This window comes from Rattus rattus, chromosome 16, assembly GCF_011064425.1.
Source record: "Rattus rattus isolate New Zealand chromosome 16, Rrattus_CSIRO_v1, whole genome shotgun sequence".
Taxonomy (NCBI): Eukaryota; Metazoa; Chordata; class Mammalia; order Rodentia; family Muridae; genus Rattus; species Rattus rattus.
In genome coordinates, this window is record NC_046169.1 from 14,011,580 (window position 1) to 14,029,726 (window position 18,147).

General features: G+C 49.7%; 1 protein-coding gene across 1 annotated transcript in view; it reads right to left on the reverse strand.

Moving 5' to 3' along the window:
• The window catches only part of Dnaaf5 (dynein axonemal assembly factor 5), a 39,648-nt gene that overhangs the window by 4,672 nt on the left and 16,829 nt on the right, over positions 1-18,147 (reverse strand). The window contains exons 7-11 of the mRNA XM_032886840.1: positions 16,548-16,691; positions 12,662-12,830; positions 9,175-9,322; positions 5,581-5,731; positions 936-1,092 (exon numbers count right to left, since the gene is read on the reverse strand). Coding sequence (XP_032742731.1) covers positions 936-1,092; positions 5,581-5,731; positions 9,175-9,322; positions 12,662-12,830; positions 16,548-16,691 — 769 coding nt within the window. The remainder of the gene's footprint in view (positions 1-935; positions 1,093-5,580; positions 5,732-9,174; positions 9,323-12,661; positions 12,831-16,547; positions 16,692-18,147) is intronic.

Consider the following 18,147-nt stretch of genomic DNA (forward strand, 5'->3'; position numbering starts at 1 on the left):
GTGCCATCACACGTGGCTCTCTTGTTTGTTTTGAGCCAGGGTCTCATTGTGTAGACCTGGCTGGCTTGGAATTTTGTACGTGGCCTGCCTAGGATTTGCAACAATCCCTCCTGCCTCTGCCTCTCAAATGCTGGGATAAGAGCAGTGTGCAAGAATGGCCAGGTCTCTTGGTCCCCAGCTCCGAAAAATAGAAAAGAAAAAAAAAAGAATGGCCAGGTCTCCACTTGCTTCTGAAGAACATCATTACTTTAGCTTTTTGACAATAGCAAACACTTGAAATAAGAACCATAAGGGGCCTGTCCTCAGCCCTCTAGTGTCACCTGTCCTGAAGACCATCCATCAGCCACCGCATGTGTTGGGAGTCAGTAAGCTTGCCTCACGGCCCCATCATCTCTGTGCTGGTTTCCCTCGTTACCTCACACTTATGCTCCTCAGGATGGACGCATGCTCCTCCTGTGCCCAGTGTTCTGCACAGCACTGCCCCAGGTCACCCTCTGGGATCTTGTTGGCTTTGACAGCCTCACTATCTGTCTCTAATCTGCTTGGTGTTCAGGCTGGCTCGAGACAGGCATGCGGCTGTCCTCATCATGCCCCGCCATCCCAGTTCCAGGTAGAATGCTCTCTCCAGCAATGGCAGATAGAAACCATACTTCATATCTTTTCTTTCTTTAACTGAGGACCTGGACAATTTCTGCTCCGAGGCGTGTCTCCCACCTTTATTGGCTATACCCTACTGGCCCCATCTCCATGCTTCTCATGCTGGGCTGCTCGGTCAGGGCTGGCTCGTCTGTCACTGTGGTATATGGATACTCAGCACCAACTTAATCAGGTCAAAAGAAATAGTCTCTATGTCTGACCACAAAAGAAGTCACCAAGTAACGTGGTGTGTGTGTGTGTGTGTGTGTGTGTGTGTGTGTGTGTGTGTGGCGTCTCACCAGGATAGACTTTGAGAAATTTCTCTGGCTCCATGGTATCCCCTGAGTTCTTGAGGAACCTGCTGATGATACGGCAGGAGATCAGGCGTGTGGTCTGGGAGTCGTCCTCCAGCGTGGCCAGCACTTGTGGCATCAGGGTCTCCTGCGCCTCTTGAACCTGCAAGTCACAAAGGGGTATGAGGAATGTGGGACCGCCCGTGCTGTCAGAGGCATCAGCGCCTGGGAATGCTGCCTTACACCACACCTACAAGTAGACTTGGAACTTTTTGGTTTTGTTTTTAATAACAAACGTTTGGTTTATTTTCCGTATGTATGTATGTATGTATGTATGTATGTATGTATGTATGTATGTATGTGCAGGTATACATGTATAGCAGACAATCTGTAAGAGTCAGTTCTCTTCCTTTACCACACAGCTCCCGGGGAGCACACTTAAGCTGTCAGGCTTGATGGCCAGTGCCCTCCCTCGCTGACTTACCCCACTGGCCCTTGAACCACTTTAATTAGTTAATAATTTGTTTTTTCAGTCGAGGTTTCTCTGTGTAGCCCTGGCTGTCCTGGAACTCATTCTGTAGACCAGGCTGGCCTCACACTCAGAGCTCACCGGCCTGCCTCCCTCCTGAGTGCTGGGAGTAAAGGCCTTTAGTGGTGGTGCTGCCACCACCAGACACTGAATCGAGTGCTCCAGGATAGGCCAGGCCACACAAGGCCAGCAGACCATATGAATTACAGACAACTTAGCTCACCTGTGATCCCAGCACTTCAAGGACAGGCACAGTTAAACAGTGAGTCCAAGGACAGCCTGGCCTACAGAAAACCAGCCCAAGGGAAAAACCAACCAAACAACAAGAAACTCATGAGAGCCTTGCAAGACTCAAGCTCAACCTCCAGCACCCACATACAAGTGGGGTGTGGTGGTATACATCTGTATCCCAGTGCCAGGGAAGAGGAGAACCAGAATTCCTATGGTCTGACAGTTAGCCAGTACCAGGCTAGTAAGAGACCCTCTGTCAAAAAAACACAGTGAACAGCATGTGAGGAACGGCTTCTGATACTGTCTTAGTTAGGGCTGCTGTTGCTATGATGAAATATCATAACCAAACAATTTTGGGAAGGAAAGGGTTATTTGGCTTACATATCCCAAATCTAGTCTGCTGAGGGAGGCTAAGACAGGAACTCAAACTGGGCGGGCGGCAACGTGGTGGCAGGGGCTGATGCATGAAGTGACCATGGAGGAATACTGCTTACTGGCTTGCTCAATCTACTTCCGTTTAGAACCCAGGGCTGGCAGCCCAACTACAACGTACTGACCCCCCCATCAATCACAGATTAAGAAAGTGTCCTACAGGTTTCCCTGCTTACAGCTGGATTTGCTCATTGAGGTTTCCTCCTCTTGTGTCAAGCTGACACAAGACTAGCTAAGACAGATATTCAAAAGTTAATTCTGGTGCTCATGAATAAGTGTGCACACACGCACACACGCACACGCACACACACACACACACACGCACGCATGCACGCACACAGACTGTAAAAACAAAAGAACCCTTTGCTTTACTGAGAGAAAATCTGAAGTGTAGTCCATTCTCCAGGGTGCGGCGGAGAGAAGAGGCAGGAAATGATGGGAGCTGCAGGGCTGGGACAGGGAATTTTGTTTTGTTTTGAAAGTAGGAAAAAAAATGAGCCGAAGAGATGGCTCAGTGGTTAAGAGCACCGACTGCTCTTCCAGAGGTCCTGAGTTCAAATCCCAGCAACCACATGGTGGCTCACAACCATCTGTAATGGGATCTGGCGCCCTCTTCTGGTGTGTCTGAGGACAGAGACAGTGTACTCATACAAAAAATAAATAAGTCAACCTTAAAAAAATAACAAAGAGTAGGAAAAGTCGGGCAAAGCCCTGTCACATCCTAGTGAGTACTGGAAGCTGAGGCAGGAGAGTCACTTCGGTCTGCCTGGACTACAGAGGAAGTTCAAAGCCAGCTGAGGAATCCTGCTGAGATCCTGCCTCAAAATTAGAAGTAAAATCAGCCTCAGAACACTTGTCTTAAAGTGAGAGGCCTGGGCGTGGCTCAGTGACAGACCACCTACAGGGAGCCCTATGGAGGGCCAGAGTGTGTTCAACTGCAGAGCACTTGCCTAGCACGTAATGGGGTAGGCCTGGGGGAGAAACCGCATTTAGATGCACATATAAGGCTTCATGGGACACGAGAATGAGGCAATGAAAGGCTCACAGGTCTGTAAGCAGCCTGAGCAGGGCTCTCATGCTCAATAGGAGGGAATCACTTTTGCTGAGGAGGGGAAAGGGAGGTGTGGGGAGGTAGATGGGGCCAGTGAAGGAGGTGGGGATAAGCCTGCCCTGGGTGAGGGCCTGGTGAGTTACGACTGCACTGCCACCTAGTGGATGCCTCTGTGCACTTTCCAGGGAAGCAGGAGGGCTTCTGGAAATGGACCTTCTCATGGTGTAATAATCGTAATAATCGTAGGACAACAGCAGGGCCAAAGGATGATGGCAGGGGCTGACTGGAGAGGGCACCAGTGGAGAGATGGAGGAGAAGCAAGTGTGGGAGGGGACACTGAGGAGGGCCTCGATGTCAGGAGGGAAGGAATCATAACACTAAGGAGGGTTTTTCCTGCTGTTCTAGGAACAGAAATACTACATTCTCTAAGAGCAAATGTTCTCTTGGCCAAGATCTTGATTCGAAATTTCAGATCACCTTAACCATATCTGTTTCAATTTGGTCAGTGCAGTTCCTCAGATCTATCTATGCATGGCACACTGGAGTGCAACACCAGTTAGATAACAACCTTCTGCTGTCAGCAGAGGGCACTCACACACTGTGAGCGATGGCACAGGCACCGGGTAGAAGCAGAAGCTCCAGTCTTCTGTCGTTTCAGTCCCCAGGCTCACTTCACGAGCAATGCAGGCCTGGCCTGCCATCTGTGTGTGGTAAGAACTGAACCCAGGGATACCCTCATCCTCGGCTTGGAATCTTGTGAAAAGCATTCAACAGAAACTGACTTAGGAGGAGACCCAGTATCTGATGGAGAACTTGCTTTGGCACTAATCTTTAAAAACACATGCTGCATTGTGTGTGCACATGTGTGTGCACGTGCTTATGGAGGCCAGGAATTGATACCTGGCATCTTCCATTATCATTCTCCACCACATGCACGCACGCACGCACACACACACACACACACACCTTTCTAGGTGTGTCTGTTTGTCTATACGTGCACCATATGCACGTCTTCAGAGTCCAGAAGAGGCCTCCAATCCTCTGGAGTTGTGAGCATAGAGACTGAACATGGGTCCTCTGCAAAAGCAGAAAGGATCTGAAACACTGGGCCATCTCAAGTCAGAGCTTACTCACTGGCCTGTATTGGATGGTTAGTGAACTCTGTCTCTACTCTGACGATGCTAGTAACCCATGTGCCTAGGCCTGGTACTTTTGTGGTTTTGTTTGTTTGCTTTTTTACATGGATGCTGGGGATCCAAACTCAGGTGCTGGCATGCCATCCCCCTGCCCCAACACTACAGCTGCCTAAGTATGTAAATTATGGAACAGCGCCCAGCACCGGACGACGACACCCAATTCCACTGCAGACACCGTGCTGAGGGCGTTACTTGGAAAAATCCCGTTCTTCAAACAGTCCAAGGACCATTTTAGACAGATAAGCAGAATGTTAAGTGATGGGTCAAGATGCATACTTAAGTTGTGATTCTGAGATTGCTGGCTAACCACCATTAGTGCTGTCCAATACAACAGCCACAGCGGCATGCTGGGCGCACTGAGCCAGTCAGCATGGCATCATGGTTCAGTGCAGCTGTCAAGTACTAAAGTACATTTAAAACAAGTGACAGGAAATGTCTCAAGATCTGTAAATGATGAACTTCCAGCTGAAAATGCCTTGGGTATGCTACAGCAAGACACATGCATTAGGAAGCAACTTAAAGACTCTTTAATAGGCTCGTGTGAAGGATAAGGCTAGCTGTCAACCTGCTAGGACCTTGAATACCCTCTGGCCCGCCCGCCTCTGGGCGACTGTCTTGATTAGGCTCTACCTTGTGGATAGGACCAATCCCTGGGCTTGAGGTTCTGAGAATAAAAAGGAGGAGCAGAGCTGGTCAGCAGCCTGCATTCACCGCTGTCTGCCTCTCTTGTGTACAGGTCTCACTATACACCGTGGCCGGCATGGAACTGGCTATACAGTTCAGGTTGGCTTCAAACTCACAAATCTGCCTGCTCCTACTTCCCAATTAAAGGCACTCGCCACCACACTTCTGCATCTCCACTGTGGATGTGATGTGACCAGCTGTTCCAAGCTCCTACTGCCATGACTTCTGTACCACGACAGACTGTGACTTTACTGTGACCCGGAATAATCCTTTTCTCTTTTGAGTTGCTTGTGTCAGGGTCTTCTATCACAGCAACTGAAGAAACTAAGACAATCTGTAAACCTAAGGCAGAGACCCGATCCCAGCTTCTTCAAGGAGATGGAGCCTGAGACAACCAGGGCACTAAGCCTGGGCCCTCCCTGATCTCGCCCCCTAGACCCCAGCCCTTCAGAGCTTGCCATGCTGACTGAAAGCAAGGTCTCATGACACACACAGACAAACAACTGGGATGGTCACAGCTGTCCTTACCTGCTTGGCCGATAAGATGTCACTGCTGATAAGTGCCCACAGACAGGATATGGTGGCCGTCCGGATGGCTGCAGCTGTCCTGCCTGCATGCCACTGTAGGTTGGGGGCTAGGATGTCATTTATTACCATATCCAAGTAGCCATGGAACTGTCTGGAACAAGAGGGCAAGTAAAGAAGGACACACAGACTACTCTGAAGGACATGCTATAGTTTGGGAACAGAAATGGACCTGACCCTGTGCCCTTCCACAAGGGGACCCTTGTGAAGTGACCTGGTAAGGTGGTGGGCTTGGGAGGCTCTGCGCTCAAGTGTTATACCAACCATGGTCAGCTATGTGGGTCATAGGGCACCTCCATCACCATCCACTGAACCTGCCACCTGTACCATTAAAACAAAGGAAGCAAGACATAAGGGCTGGGTGTGGATGCACCTCTTTAATCCCAGCACTAGATAGGCAGAGGCAGGTGGATCACTGTGAGTTCAAGTCCAGCCTGGTCTACAGAGTGAGTTCTAGGACAGCCAGGGCTTCACAGAGAAACCCTGTCTCAAAAATCAACAACAACAACAACAACAACAACAACAACAACATCAACAAAAGGAAGTAACAAGGGGCTGGAGAGATGGCCTGCTGTTCTGTCCCTAGGACCCACACCCCTGTGACTACAGCTCCAGAGAAATTCGGTGTCCTCTAAGAGCCTCTTCAGGTACCTGCACACACGCAGAATAACTCCTTTTATTATCAAGAACTGTCCATACACAAGATGCCAGCAGGTCTTGCTAATGTGCGGCTACATCAAGGAGAGCGGTCTGTCAGGTCCTCACTAACAGACTGCTCAGGGCTTCGCCCTTCACAGAGAGCAGACAGTCTGCCATTGCTCAGGACTTCTCTCCCCGATGGTCCATAACCCACTATCATTTTTCACCTGAAAGGACAGGATCTCATGTAGCCGAAGACGATGGTCTTATATGTCTTATTCTCCTGCCTGAGTATGGAAACTACAGGCACGCAGTGTGTAGTTCCACCACTGTACAAGGCTGGGGGGTGAACATTATACGCTGGGCAAGCACTCTTCCGGCCGAGCCACACCTCCAGCTCGCTTTGTTTTTTGAGACAAGGTCTTGTTATGTAGTCTAGGCTTGGCTAGTCTGGAATACCCGATCCCCCTGCCTCCCCTCGATGGTGTTGGGATTATAGGCACACACCAGCACTCTTGGTTTATGCAGTGTTGGAGATGGAAGCCAAGTCTTCCTGTGAGCTAGAGAAGCACTCTACCAACGTTCCTAGGCCACACCCCCAGGCCTTCGCCACGATTTCGCTCAATTTTACATTACATTATTATGTATGTATGTATGTATGCATGTATGTATGCATGTATGTATGCATGCATGTATTGTATGTGTGAGTGGGATGTGGTACATGTTCACAGTGCACACATGGGAGTCAGAGGACAACTTTCAGGGATTGGCTTTCTTCTTCCAACATGTTGGTCCCGAGGACTGAACTCAGAAGTCAGGTCTGGAAGCAAATCATCCCACTGGGCCCTATCCAGAATTTATACATGAAATTGTACTTCAAGGCTGCCAAAAGGACTGAAGCAAAGGCCACCTGAGAAGGCAGTAGCTTGGGTAGAACTTTCTGTAGTTCCCTTCTGCTCTCTCACAGGCATCTCAATAGCCCAGGTCAGAGTGGGAGGCAGGGGTCGGGGAGGGAGTCTCCGGTTGTGTGGTAGGTGGGACACTGTGGTGCTACCACTCTGGTTTGCTGTGAGAGCCTTCTCTATGTAGAGAATCCTGACTCCCTGCCAGAGATGATAGTTTTAGACTAAGCCTTGACTGGTCAACCAACCTTTCACTCTATCATTTTGTGATCTATAAGTCAAAACCAAATGATATTTTGTGCCAACTAGTTTTATGTTAACTTGACACAAACTAGATTCAGCTGAGAGGTCACAACTGAAAAACTACCTCCATAAGATCTGGCTGTAGGCAAGCCTGCGGGGCATTTTCTTAATTAGTGGTTGAGATGGGAGGAACCTGCCCATTGTGGGTGGTGCCACCACTGAGCTGGTAGTCCCGGTGCTATAAAACAGCAGAGCAAGCCAAGAAGTGGCTGGTAAGCAGACCTCCTCCATGGCCTCTGTATCAGCTCCAGGTTTCTGCCCTGACTTCCCTCAGTGATGGATTCTCACCTACAAGTACAAGTGAAATAAACTCCTCCTCAAATCTCTTTTGGTCATGGTATTCCCTCAAGGCAACAGACACTCTAAGACAATGCTATTTTCAAACTGTCCCTACCCAAACAGTAGCAATCTCTCACTCAGTAACTCATCTGCATAATTGGATCCTCCAGACTGACTCGATCCCTGGAGAGGTCTGAAGTGTGTCACTGGGAATCTGGCCCAAACCTGGCGGCTGTGTTTGTGGGTCAGGGGTGGCACTGTTCCTCAGCACACTGGGTGTGTGGAAAAGGCTACAGCCTGGTGGCCGCCCAGCCACGCACTCACTCCATTCCTGTGTGTGTGCCTGCTCCATGGCCTGTTGCCAAGACTCTCATTAATACCTTTTTATGGTCCCTTCTCAGCCCTGAGGTGTTTTAGATAGCAGGAAACAGAATTTCCTGCAGCGTGTGAGAGGCTGGCAGTCAGCCCTACATTAAGAGTGCACCCAAAGGAGGAAGGTTAGAACAAGCAACCCACAGGGACCGTCACAGTTTGCTGCTGCTCCCACTCCACGACCACAGGTTTTTGGGGGAGGGGTGTCCGAGGAGCTTGTGTCTCCTACTCAGGTCTCCATGTGCAAGACTCAGGCTGCCAAGGGTGGTCAGGCTTGGGAGAGGATTTGAATCTTATTCTGTTCAGTGAACCAAGGAAGGCAGTGATCGAGCAAGTGCGTGTGTGTGCGTGTGTGTGCACGTGTGTATGCTTCTGTGTGTGTGTGTGTGTGTGTGTGTGTGTATGCCTGTGTGTGTGTGTGTGTGTGCGCGTGCGTGTGTGCCTGTGTATGTGCGTGTGTTGCGTGTACGCGTGTGTATGGATGCATGGCGCGTGTGTTCCTCTCCAGGGCAGCTCTGATTTTCTAGATCCTCTACCGCACTCAGCTCCTCACTCTACCATCCTCTCCCAGGATGAGCTTCTGGGTCTGGGCTTGCTTCCCTCCCCCAGAGCCTTTCCTAAGCTCTTTGTTCCCCTTCCTCTTGACTTCAAAGCCATAAAACTGGAGGCTCTGAGGTTGCCGAGCTGCCTCTGGGCTCCGCTGAGATAACAGAAGCTGCCCCTAAGCCGTCACCATCAATGCTAATTCAGTCAGGTCTGTAGGTCTGAAAGGTGCCAAAAGGCTTTTAAAACACAACAGCTGAAACAGAAGCCATTAATAGTTAATGTGCCCTAAAACTTTCTCACTCAATGGAATTTTAATGACTCCCCTAAAGTGACTTTGATTTACTGTCTGTGTCTCTGTGGTGCACTCACTGAGATCACTGTTTACCTAGTGGGGTAGATTCTAGGGATACAGACCACCAAGAAGCCGTACCTTAGACCTTGGGGGCCCTGTCCAACACTTAATGTGGGCTGTACACAGACGTGAGGGCTGACCTACCCCTGAGAGTCGATGGTGTCCTTAGGCCTCAGCAGCAACGAAGACAGGATAGAGAAGAGCTTCAGGCGCATGTGTGGGTCTGTGGTGGGCTGGAGACAGGTCCTGAGAGTGGGGATCACATGCTGCAGAGCCTCTCCCACAGCCGGGCCTAGAAAAGAGAAAAGGGACTGCCGCAAGCTGAGGCCTCCCCGGCTTCCCTGCTGGGGTAGGAGACAGATTCAGGGGCAGGAGTGCTGGGGAAGGCTCCCCTTTCCGACATGCTGCTCTTCCAACTGCTGAGGACGCTAACAGAAGATCACTTCCAGCATCCCCTATCACGTGACCAAGACACAACTCCAGCTTCTCTTTACAATTTCTAAACTCTTTCTTTAAAGAAATTCTTTACGGGCTGGAGAGATGGCTCAGTGGTTAAGAGCACCGACTGCTCTTCCTGAGGTCCTGAGTTCAATTCCCAGCAACCACATGGTGGCTCACAACCCTCTGTAATGGGATCTGATGCCATCTTCTAGTGTGTCTGAAGAGAGCTACAGTGCACTCAATTCATGAAATAAATAAATAAATCTTTTTCTCCCCCCCCCATAAATAAATCCTTTAAAAAAAAATTCTTTACTTTGGGAGGTTAGAAAGATAACTCAGAGGTTAAGAATAAGAACTGTCCGGGTTGGGGATTTAGCTCAGTGGTAGAGCATTTGCCTAGCAAACGCAAGGCCCTGGGTTCGGTCCCCACCTCCCAAAAAAAAAAAAAAGAAAAGAAAAGAATAAGAACTGTCTGCTCTTCCAGAGGTTCCAAGTTCAATTCCCAGCAACCACATTCTCACAACCATCTGTATAAATCCTTCATTATTTTTAATACTGTGCATGTGTGCTGAGGATGTGTGCAGTACCTGTGGAGACCAGAAGCAGTGACCGCCCCTGGAGTTGAGTCACAAGCCACATTGCATGGGTGTTAGGAGCCAAGCTTCAGGCCTCTACAAGAGCAGTAAGAAGTCTTAAGGACTGAACCATTTCTCCAGCCCCCTTTTTTTGACCCAGGATTTATACTGGCCCTGACTCGAGACAATATCTCAGTCTCCAGTCGTTCCTTAGTGACCATCTATCTTCTTGTTTTGAGGCAGGGTCTTCATAGGCCTGAGATTTGATGATTAGGCTAGTCTGGCTGGCCACTAATTCTACCTCTCCAAGGGCCAAGATTACATCATTGTGGTGGTGCACATCTTAATCCGAGCAATTGGGAGGCAGAGGCAGGAGGATCTTTGAGTCCGAGGCCAGCCTGATCTACACAAAAAAACTCCAGTACAGCCAGAGCTACACAGTCTGCACTGTCTTGAAAAGAAAAAACAAACTGCCTGGCATTTTCACAAGAACCTGGGGATGAGATATCTTAAAAAAAAAAAGCACCAAAAGCACTCACTCAAAGCACGCCCATCATCTGTTCAAGAGACAGGATCTGCCCCCTTCCCCCAGTCTTCCCCCAGGTCACAAAGACTTCAGGGCAACCTGCTATATGAGGGTTCACTTCCTAGTGACTGCAACTGTCCAGCCTCTTCAGAATGTGCTCCCAAACACTTTTCAGCTGTGCCCTGGGCCCTAGGCGAGACTAAGGATTTTAGCATAATTCCAGGCACAGTTTGTTAATTCTACAACCGGACAAGTCATCTAAATCTCCCATTTTAAGATGCGGTTTCTCAAACCTCTATGGATCCAGTGTCTGTAAAGAGGCAATGGAGGTTTAAAGAGGCAACAGCGTTGTCCACCTGCAGCTGTGTGGGTCTGAGGAGAAGGGGAACAAAACTGGCACAGTGGGAAGGAAAAGTAGCTGCTGGCCTGAGAAGACAAGCAGAATCCCTCCAGCACGGACTGCTCCAAGCAGCACAGGTAAGTAAGCACAGGGTTCGCTCAGACTGTCAACATCAAAGGTCAAACATCTGGAAACCTGCAGCTGCTGAGCCAGCACTCAGAATAAAACCAAGTGCTCAGGCTGGAGTTTCACTCAAGGAAGAAAGGGGACGGATGCAGGAGGGAAGCTGACTCTCTCACCTCAACTTCAGTGAGGACCCACTGTCAAGAAAATATCCACTGAGTGAGGGGCTGGGGCTAGCCTATCCACCCGTGGTTAGCGTGCCTGCCTAGCACACTTAGGGGCCTGGATTCCAGCCCAGGACTGCGGAAGGCAGGCATGAGAGTGGAAACCTGTAACCCCAGCATTTAGGAGACGGATGAACTTCAAGGTTTATCCTCAGCTACACAGCAAGCCTGAGGTTAGTCTTGGCTGCATGAGACCTGGTCCTCAAAACAGAACAAGTCCTCCCAGAGAACTGTGCTCCAGTGCAGGTCCAGCTCTTCCCGGAACTGGAGACTGGAAACAGGGAACAGAGCTGCACCTGTAGCTCCTGGCTGGTGACCTGGGGGTGCTCTGTCATTGGTCATATCAAACAAGTGTGCCCTTCAGCGCTCTGCTGACAGCCAGTGCCTGCTGCAGCGCTGTTAGCCAGTTGACAGGGCCAGGAGGACTGCTGGCCTGAGTGAGGGCTTGAACTTCTGGTCTCACATCTCTAAGTCAAACAGAAAGCCTCGAAGGCCCCGACATGTAGGGTTTGATGCTCACACCTCACCTTCTAGACACCAAGTAGGCCCAGGAGCTTAGGGGCCAGAGCACGGTGGCAAGTGGTTCCCAGGGGGAGCTGGGCCAATCGGAGGGGAGAGCACACAGCACACTGACTGTAGCAGGACTGGAGGCCACACAGAGCACTCACCAAGACACACCAAAACCACAGCAATGTCCCTATTTGCAGCCAGGGCCCCGCTGCTGACCACGCAGGCCAGGAGAGGAAAGGGCACTGGGTCTTGAAGGATGAGGTAGGACCTTTCATGATGTGGACTCACAGGGCCTGGAGCATCCTCACCCAGCAAGACAAGTCATGCTTGTTCAGCCTCAACTGAATGAGCCCTCTCTTCAGTCCTGTAGGTACCACCTCTGCCTTCTGAACTGTCCATATTCTAAAACACTGCAGCCAACTATATCTTCCCGCATGGGCACAAAGATGTACCATGCTGGAAGGCTGGGAAGGGGGCTGTGCAGGCCTCTTGTATCTACAGCCTCTCCTCCCCGGAGCTGCGGGCTTAAGGGGGATTTGTGAAGGGGGCTGTACCCCTTGGCATTAAAAATGTTAAAAAACAAAAGTAAAACCCCTGCTCAGGGTTATAAAGCAACACTTCTTACTTCCACAAAAGGCTCCGAGGCTGGAGGGGCTGAGTTTCACTGCAAAGCAGACATGTCAAGAACACAAGCTGCAGAAGAAGCCATGGCACACCCTATTTTTCAGTCTTACCATGGAAGACATTTCTCCTAGGTTCAGAGGCTTATGCGTGTGACCCCAATATGTGGGAAGACCTGATGTGAGCTATCCTGAGCTGCGCAGGACGTCACTCATAGGAACAAGAGCTATGTCGGGGTCAAGGCCAGGTCAGGCGGTGCCCCGAGGCTTACCTGCCTGGGTGAGGAGCACAGTGAACTTCAGCAGCTGCACAGAGTGCACCGTCCACTCGCCATGAGAGGCTGTCAGCCGTTCCAGTAGTGCACCCAGATGCTTGCGGTAGAGGTCCTGACTGCTGGGGATATCCTCCACCTCAGCCAGGGTGTCCATGGTCTTCTGAGCCTACAAGAGGATGTATGAAGGCTGGGACCAGACTCATTTGAAATTAAAAATAATCTTTTAGCCAGGGGGTGGTGGCGGCAGCTCACTCACGCCTTTAATCACAGCACTTGGGAGGCTGAGGCAATTGGATCTCTGAGTTCAAGTTCCAGGACAGTCAGGGCTGCACAGAGAAACCCTGTCTCAAAAAGCCCTCGTCCAAAAAATGGTTTTTTTCTTGAGGGAGTTTTTTGAGACAGGATCTTGTATAGTCTGGCTGGCCAAGATGACGGCAAATTCTGAATCTTGCTGCTTCTAACTTGAGTGTGGGAATTATAGGTGTGTGCTCACACATAGGTAAATGCTGTACCAACTGAGTTACAGCCCCAACCGTGGAGTCCAGTTATTCTTCCCATTTACCTTTACTGATGTTCTTCTCGAGGAAGAGGGTACGCAGGCCTCAGTGCATGTGTCAAATCGGAAGATGGCTTAAAGGAGACAGCTCTCTCCTTCCACCATTTCGATTCCAGGGATCAAACTCAAGTTGTCAGGCTTGGTGGCAAGCAACTTTACATGATGAGCTACCTCACTGGCCCCATAGAGGTTACCAGTTTATTTATTATTTTTAATACTTTTTAAAAAAGACTTATTTAGGTATGTGAATATACTGTCTTCAGACACACCAGAAGAAGGCATCGGATTCCATTACAGATGGTTGGGAGCCACCATGTGGTTGCTGGGATTTGAACTCAGGACCTCTGGAAGAGAGTCAGTGTCTTAAGTGCTCTTTTTTCTTTTTTTTTTTTCCTTTTTTTTTTTTTTTTTTTTTTTTTTTTTCTTTTTTTTGGAGATAGAGTTTCTCACAGTATCCCTGGCTGTCCTGGAACTCACTCTGTAGCCCAATCAGAGACCCAACTGCCTGTCTCTGGAGTCCCAGGACTAAAGGCGTGCGTCCCCAGCACCCAGCTTGGAGTCCACTTCTAAAGCTTACCATTCCTGGCAATTCTCTTGCCATCTGAGGTCTAAGACCTACAGGAAACATCAGCTAAACAGAAACATCTGACCAGGCAGATGTTGACCAGTATTGTAGAACAAGCCCATCAAGGAGCAGGCAGGGGGCTACAGCAGGGATACATCAGGGCTCATGCCCTCCCCACAACACTTTCTGCCTCTGTCAGTGCTGTTTCTACAGCAGGAATAACAGACACAAACTCATGCACTCAGTGGTCCAAGAAGCCCAGCTCACTTGTGTGTCTATGAACCCATGTGTAAGCATGTTTGTGCGTGCGTTTCCTGAAAGGTGCTCAGAGGCTATGCTAACAGGGGCTTGAGCACATGTGAACAAGGGGCAGAGTAGTTTTAAAGACAGGGCTGGGGGCAGAGGGGGAGGATTGCTAGTCCTTTGTAAGCGTGAGGCCCTGAATTTAGTCTCAAGAACCCATACCAGAAGTCAGGCATGGTGGTGTATGCCTGTAATCTCAGCAATGGAGAGGCAGAGAGAGAGAGAGAGTGGGTGTGGTGTCCTCAGGGCTTGCTGGAAGACCTGGCCTACTTGGTGAGCCAGTAAAAGACTATCATAAGCAAACAGGGCTGAAGAGATGGCTCAGCAATTAAGAGCACATACTGCTCTCGCACACGTAAGTACCCTGTAGCTGTCTTCAGACACACCAGAAGAGGGCACTGGACTCCATTACAGTTGTTGTGAGCCACCATGTGGTTACTGGGAATTGAACCCAGGACCTCTGGAAGAGCAGTCAGTGCTCTTAACTGCTGAGCCGTCTCTCCAGCCCCTGTCTCACAACTCTCACCTCCACAAAATCTGAAGCTCTCCTCCATCTTCTGTAGCTACTGCACTCATGATGCAAATCAAAAATAAAAGATCTTTCAAAAGTAAAATGAAAAGCAAAGAAAGAAAAACTCTGGATGATGTCAGAGGAGTGGCATTGGCATTGATCTCTCTCTCTCTCTCTCTCTCTCTCTCTCTCTCTCTCTCTTTCACACGCACATAGACACACACAGAGACATACACAGACACACACACACATAAAAAAAGAACACATAAAAAAAAGAAACCGTTACTATTTGTAGATAGCTCCTGCAGAAAGATCAAGAGTCCAAGTCAGCCTGTGCTACACAGAAAGACCTTGTTTAAAAACAAAACTCCAGCTAGGCATGGTGGTGCATGCCTTTAATCCCAGCACTCAGGAGGCAGGCAGATCTCTATGAGTTTGAGTCCAGCCTGGTCTACAAAGAAAGTTAGTTCCAGGACAGCCAGGGAGAAACCTGTGTCAAAAAACAAACAAACAAACAAACAAACAAAAAAAACCCCCTCAAAAACCCATGGCTGGAGAGATGGCCCAATGGCATGTATTGCTCTCTTGTAGAGGTCCTGAGTTAAGAGTGCCATGTCAGGAGGCTCAGAGCCATCTGTTACTATAGTTCTTGGGGATCCAATGTCTCTGGCCTCAGGAGGCTCAGAGCCATCTGTTACTATAGTTCTTGGGGATCCAATGTCTCTGGCCTCTCAGGACACATGTGGTCATGCCTACATACAACACACACTAAAAAAAAAAAAAAAAAAAAAACCTAAACAAAGTAAAAGCCCTGAAACAACTGAAGGGAATGGGGCTGGGAATATGTGTCAGAGCATAATGCATGACAACATATGAAAGGCCCTGGTCCCACCCCGAGCTACGAACAACATTCCACTCTCTCACACACAACAAAGCCACCACCCAAATCTCTCAAATTGTAAACTGATGAACACTGAAGGCTGCCTGTACCCTCCTCTGCTTAGCTCTCTTACCCAGACCAGACCTCAAGGTAAAAACTACTTGCTGGCCGCTCTGAAACCAACCACGAAGGTTAGTTAGTGGGGGCTGAAGGAAGATCTCATACACTAAGCAGTCTGTGACATTCCCCAGGACAGTGGGCCATTATCTCTGTTTGGCATCCTTCCTGTGTGTGGCCTGCAGGTACAGCCTTGCTAGAACTCAGTCCTATCAGTGACAAGCTGTCTTTGATGACATTTGACACATACCCTCTGCAAAGGTTTCATCACTGAGAAGAATCTGAATTGAGAAAGTCCCCAGAGAGGAAACGGCCCCCTCAGGCAGGGCTCCACATGACACCTAAGTCTCCTGTAGGCCCAGGTGGGTGGCTGACAGCCCTGCCCTGGGCTCACCCGAGAGCAGTTAGCACCTGGCCCCACATGGTTATTGAGGCTCACAGGGATATATGTTAAAGAGATCCGTGCGTGCATGCACGTGGAGAACAGAGGTTGACGATGAGTGTCTACTTCAGTAACACTCTACCTTATTTTATGAGACAGGAGTTTACCTTCAGAAGTGCAGGGATAGCCTAGGTTACATAATAAGGCTGTCTCAAAAACAGAACCACCAAAAAAAAAAAAAAAGCCAAGAAAATATTAAAGCTTAAATGCAGAGTCAAAGGACAGAAATAACTCCAAGAGCACACACAGGACAGCCATCGGCCTTTCTACAGCTTTTGGCTGGCTGCACAGGAACATTTTTAAGCACCAAGAGCCTGGAGGGGAGGGCAACGCAGGGTCTGTGTAAGGTCCCAGTATTACACGGTCTTCGCTGCTCAGATAAAGGGGTCACTCTCTGGGGCCGCCTTGTGAGAGACTCCTGACCTCTTTGTCTCTGCGAGTCAAGCCTGCCCCGCACAGCTCTATTTCCTATGGAAAGAGACGGTGGCTGCAGGGTGCTGTGCCCTTACCTTCTTCTCAAGACCCACGGCATCTGAGACTGCCATTATTGTCACCAGCACCTCCGAGAGCTGCAGGCTGGCAGCACAGCAGTCTTCCTGACACACAGACAGCAGAGTCTGCACACACAGCAGCAGATGCTCCAGGTAGCTATTCTGGAAGACAGAAGTGGGAGTCAGCATCCTTCCCTGCACGGCCTACAGCTGTCAGTGTGGTGCCCATGTGTGCAGCAAGAGCCGGAGGAGCTGCCACACCCCACCTGGGCGGGCGCTGCAGGCCCTGAGCTGAGCACAGCCACTGAGAAGGGCACAGCGGGCCAGCAGGGAAGCTACAGAGGGATTAACAATACATATTGTGGGCCAGGAGATGGTGTGGCCTTTAATCCCAGTGCTTGAGAGGCAAAGGCAAACTCAGAGGAGTTCAAGGCCAGCCTGATCTCCAATCGAGTTCCAGGACAGCCAGAGCTGCACAGAAAAACCCTGTCTCAAAACAACAACCAAACCAAACCAAAGAATGCACACTGTGAATGTTCGCTCGTATCTTAAAACTTCAAACTGCCACTCGTATTTATTGTGTGCTTTAAGGAACCTGTGAAACAGATATGGGCTAAGAACAAGGACACGGGTGCAGGAAAGCAGTCTGTGGGATTTCTGCCTTCCTGGGTGAGAGCCCAGGTGTGCGGGGCCAGCTCGTTTGGCATCGCCAGTAGCTGTTACGGACACTCTGGCTGGCATACCTGCCCCATCCCCCAACTTTCCAGCTTAAGGATTGGGCTTCTCTGATTCCCGTATAACCCTGCCATTCTGATTATGCGGCCTCTTGGCTCGTGGCCCACTTCCCCTTCCTCAGAAGGCCCAGCTCAGCCTGCCGGGAAATGTTCATCTGGATGCTCACTGTCTCTGCCTCTGCTCTCTTCTATCTACAATAAAACCTCAGCCCTCAGGATGGGGCCTGTCCTCTTTTCCTTTCCCCCATTTTCATTCATAGGCCCGTTATCCCAGGATCAGGGAGGTGCAGGCAGGGGGATGGAGAACTCAAGGCCAAACTCAGTTACCTAGTTAAGGTTCTGTCTGGGCTACATAAAACTGTCACAACAAACAAACAAACAAACAAACAAACAAACCAAAACAAAACGAGAACAAAAACATCAAAAACCTCCAACCAACCTCATATTTAACAACTCTGTGACACTCCCATGCTGAAGTGATCCAAAGTCTTGGATCCACCTTAAAATACTAGAGAGGGGCGAGGCTAGGGTTCCGCTGGTGGAGTGCGTGTCTAGTCTGCACACAGAAGTACCACTAGCTTTCCAACAGATGCAGATGCTGAAGGCGAAGCTGCTCATTCCTTGAGATGCACTTGGCTTCAGGTGCACTTCCTGTGGACCCACGGCTGGGTGGCCAGTGGGGCCCTGTGAAGCACTGGCCACAGGCTGCAGGGAGGTAGAAACCCCACAGGCTCTTTCTGCATTCATGTCCTCCATCATCCCTCTACCCTGTCTGTTCCACAGGCGCCACACAACACAATCAATAGGAATGGCAGTGACAGGCAAGTCATCAACACGCCATAAATAAAAGCACGCATACTTACACACCAGCTCGCAGACAAGTG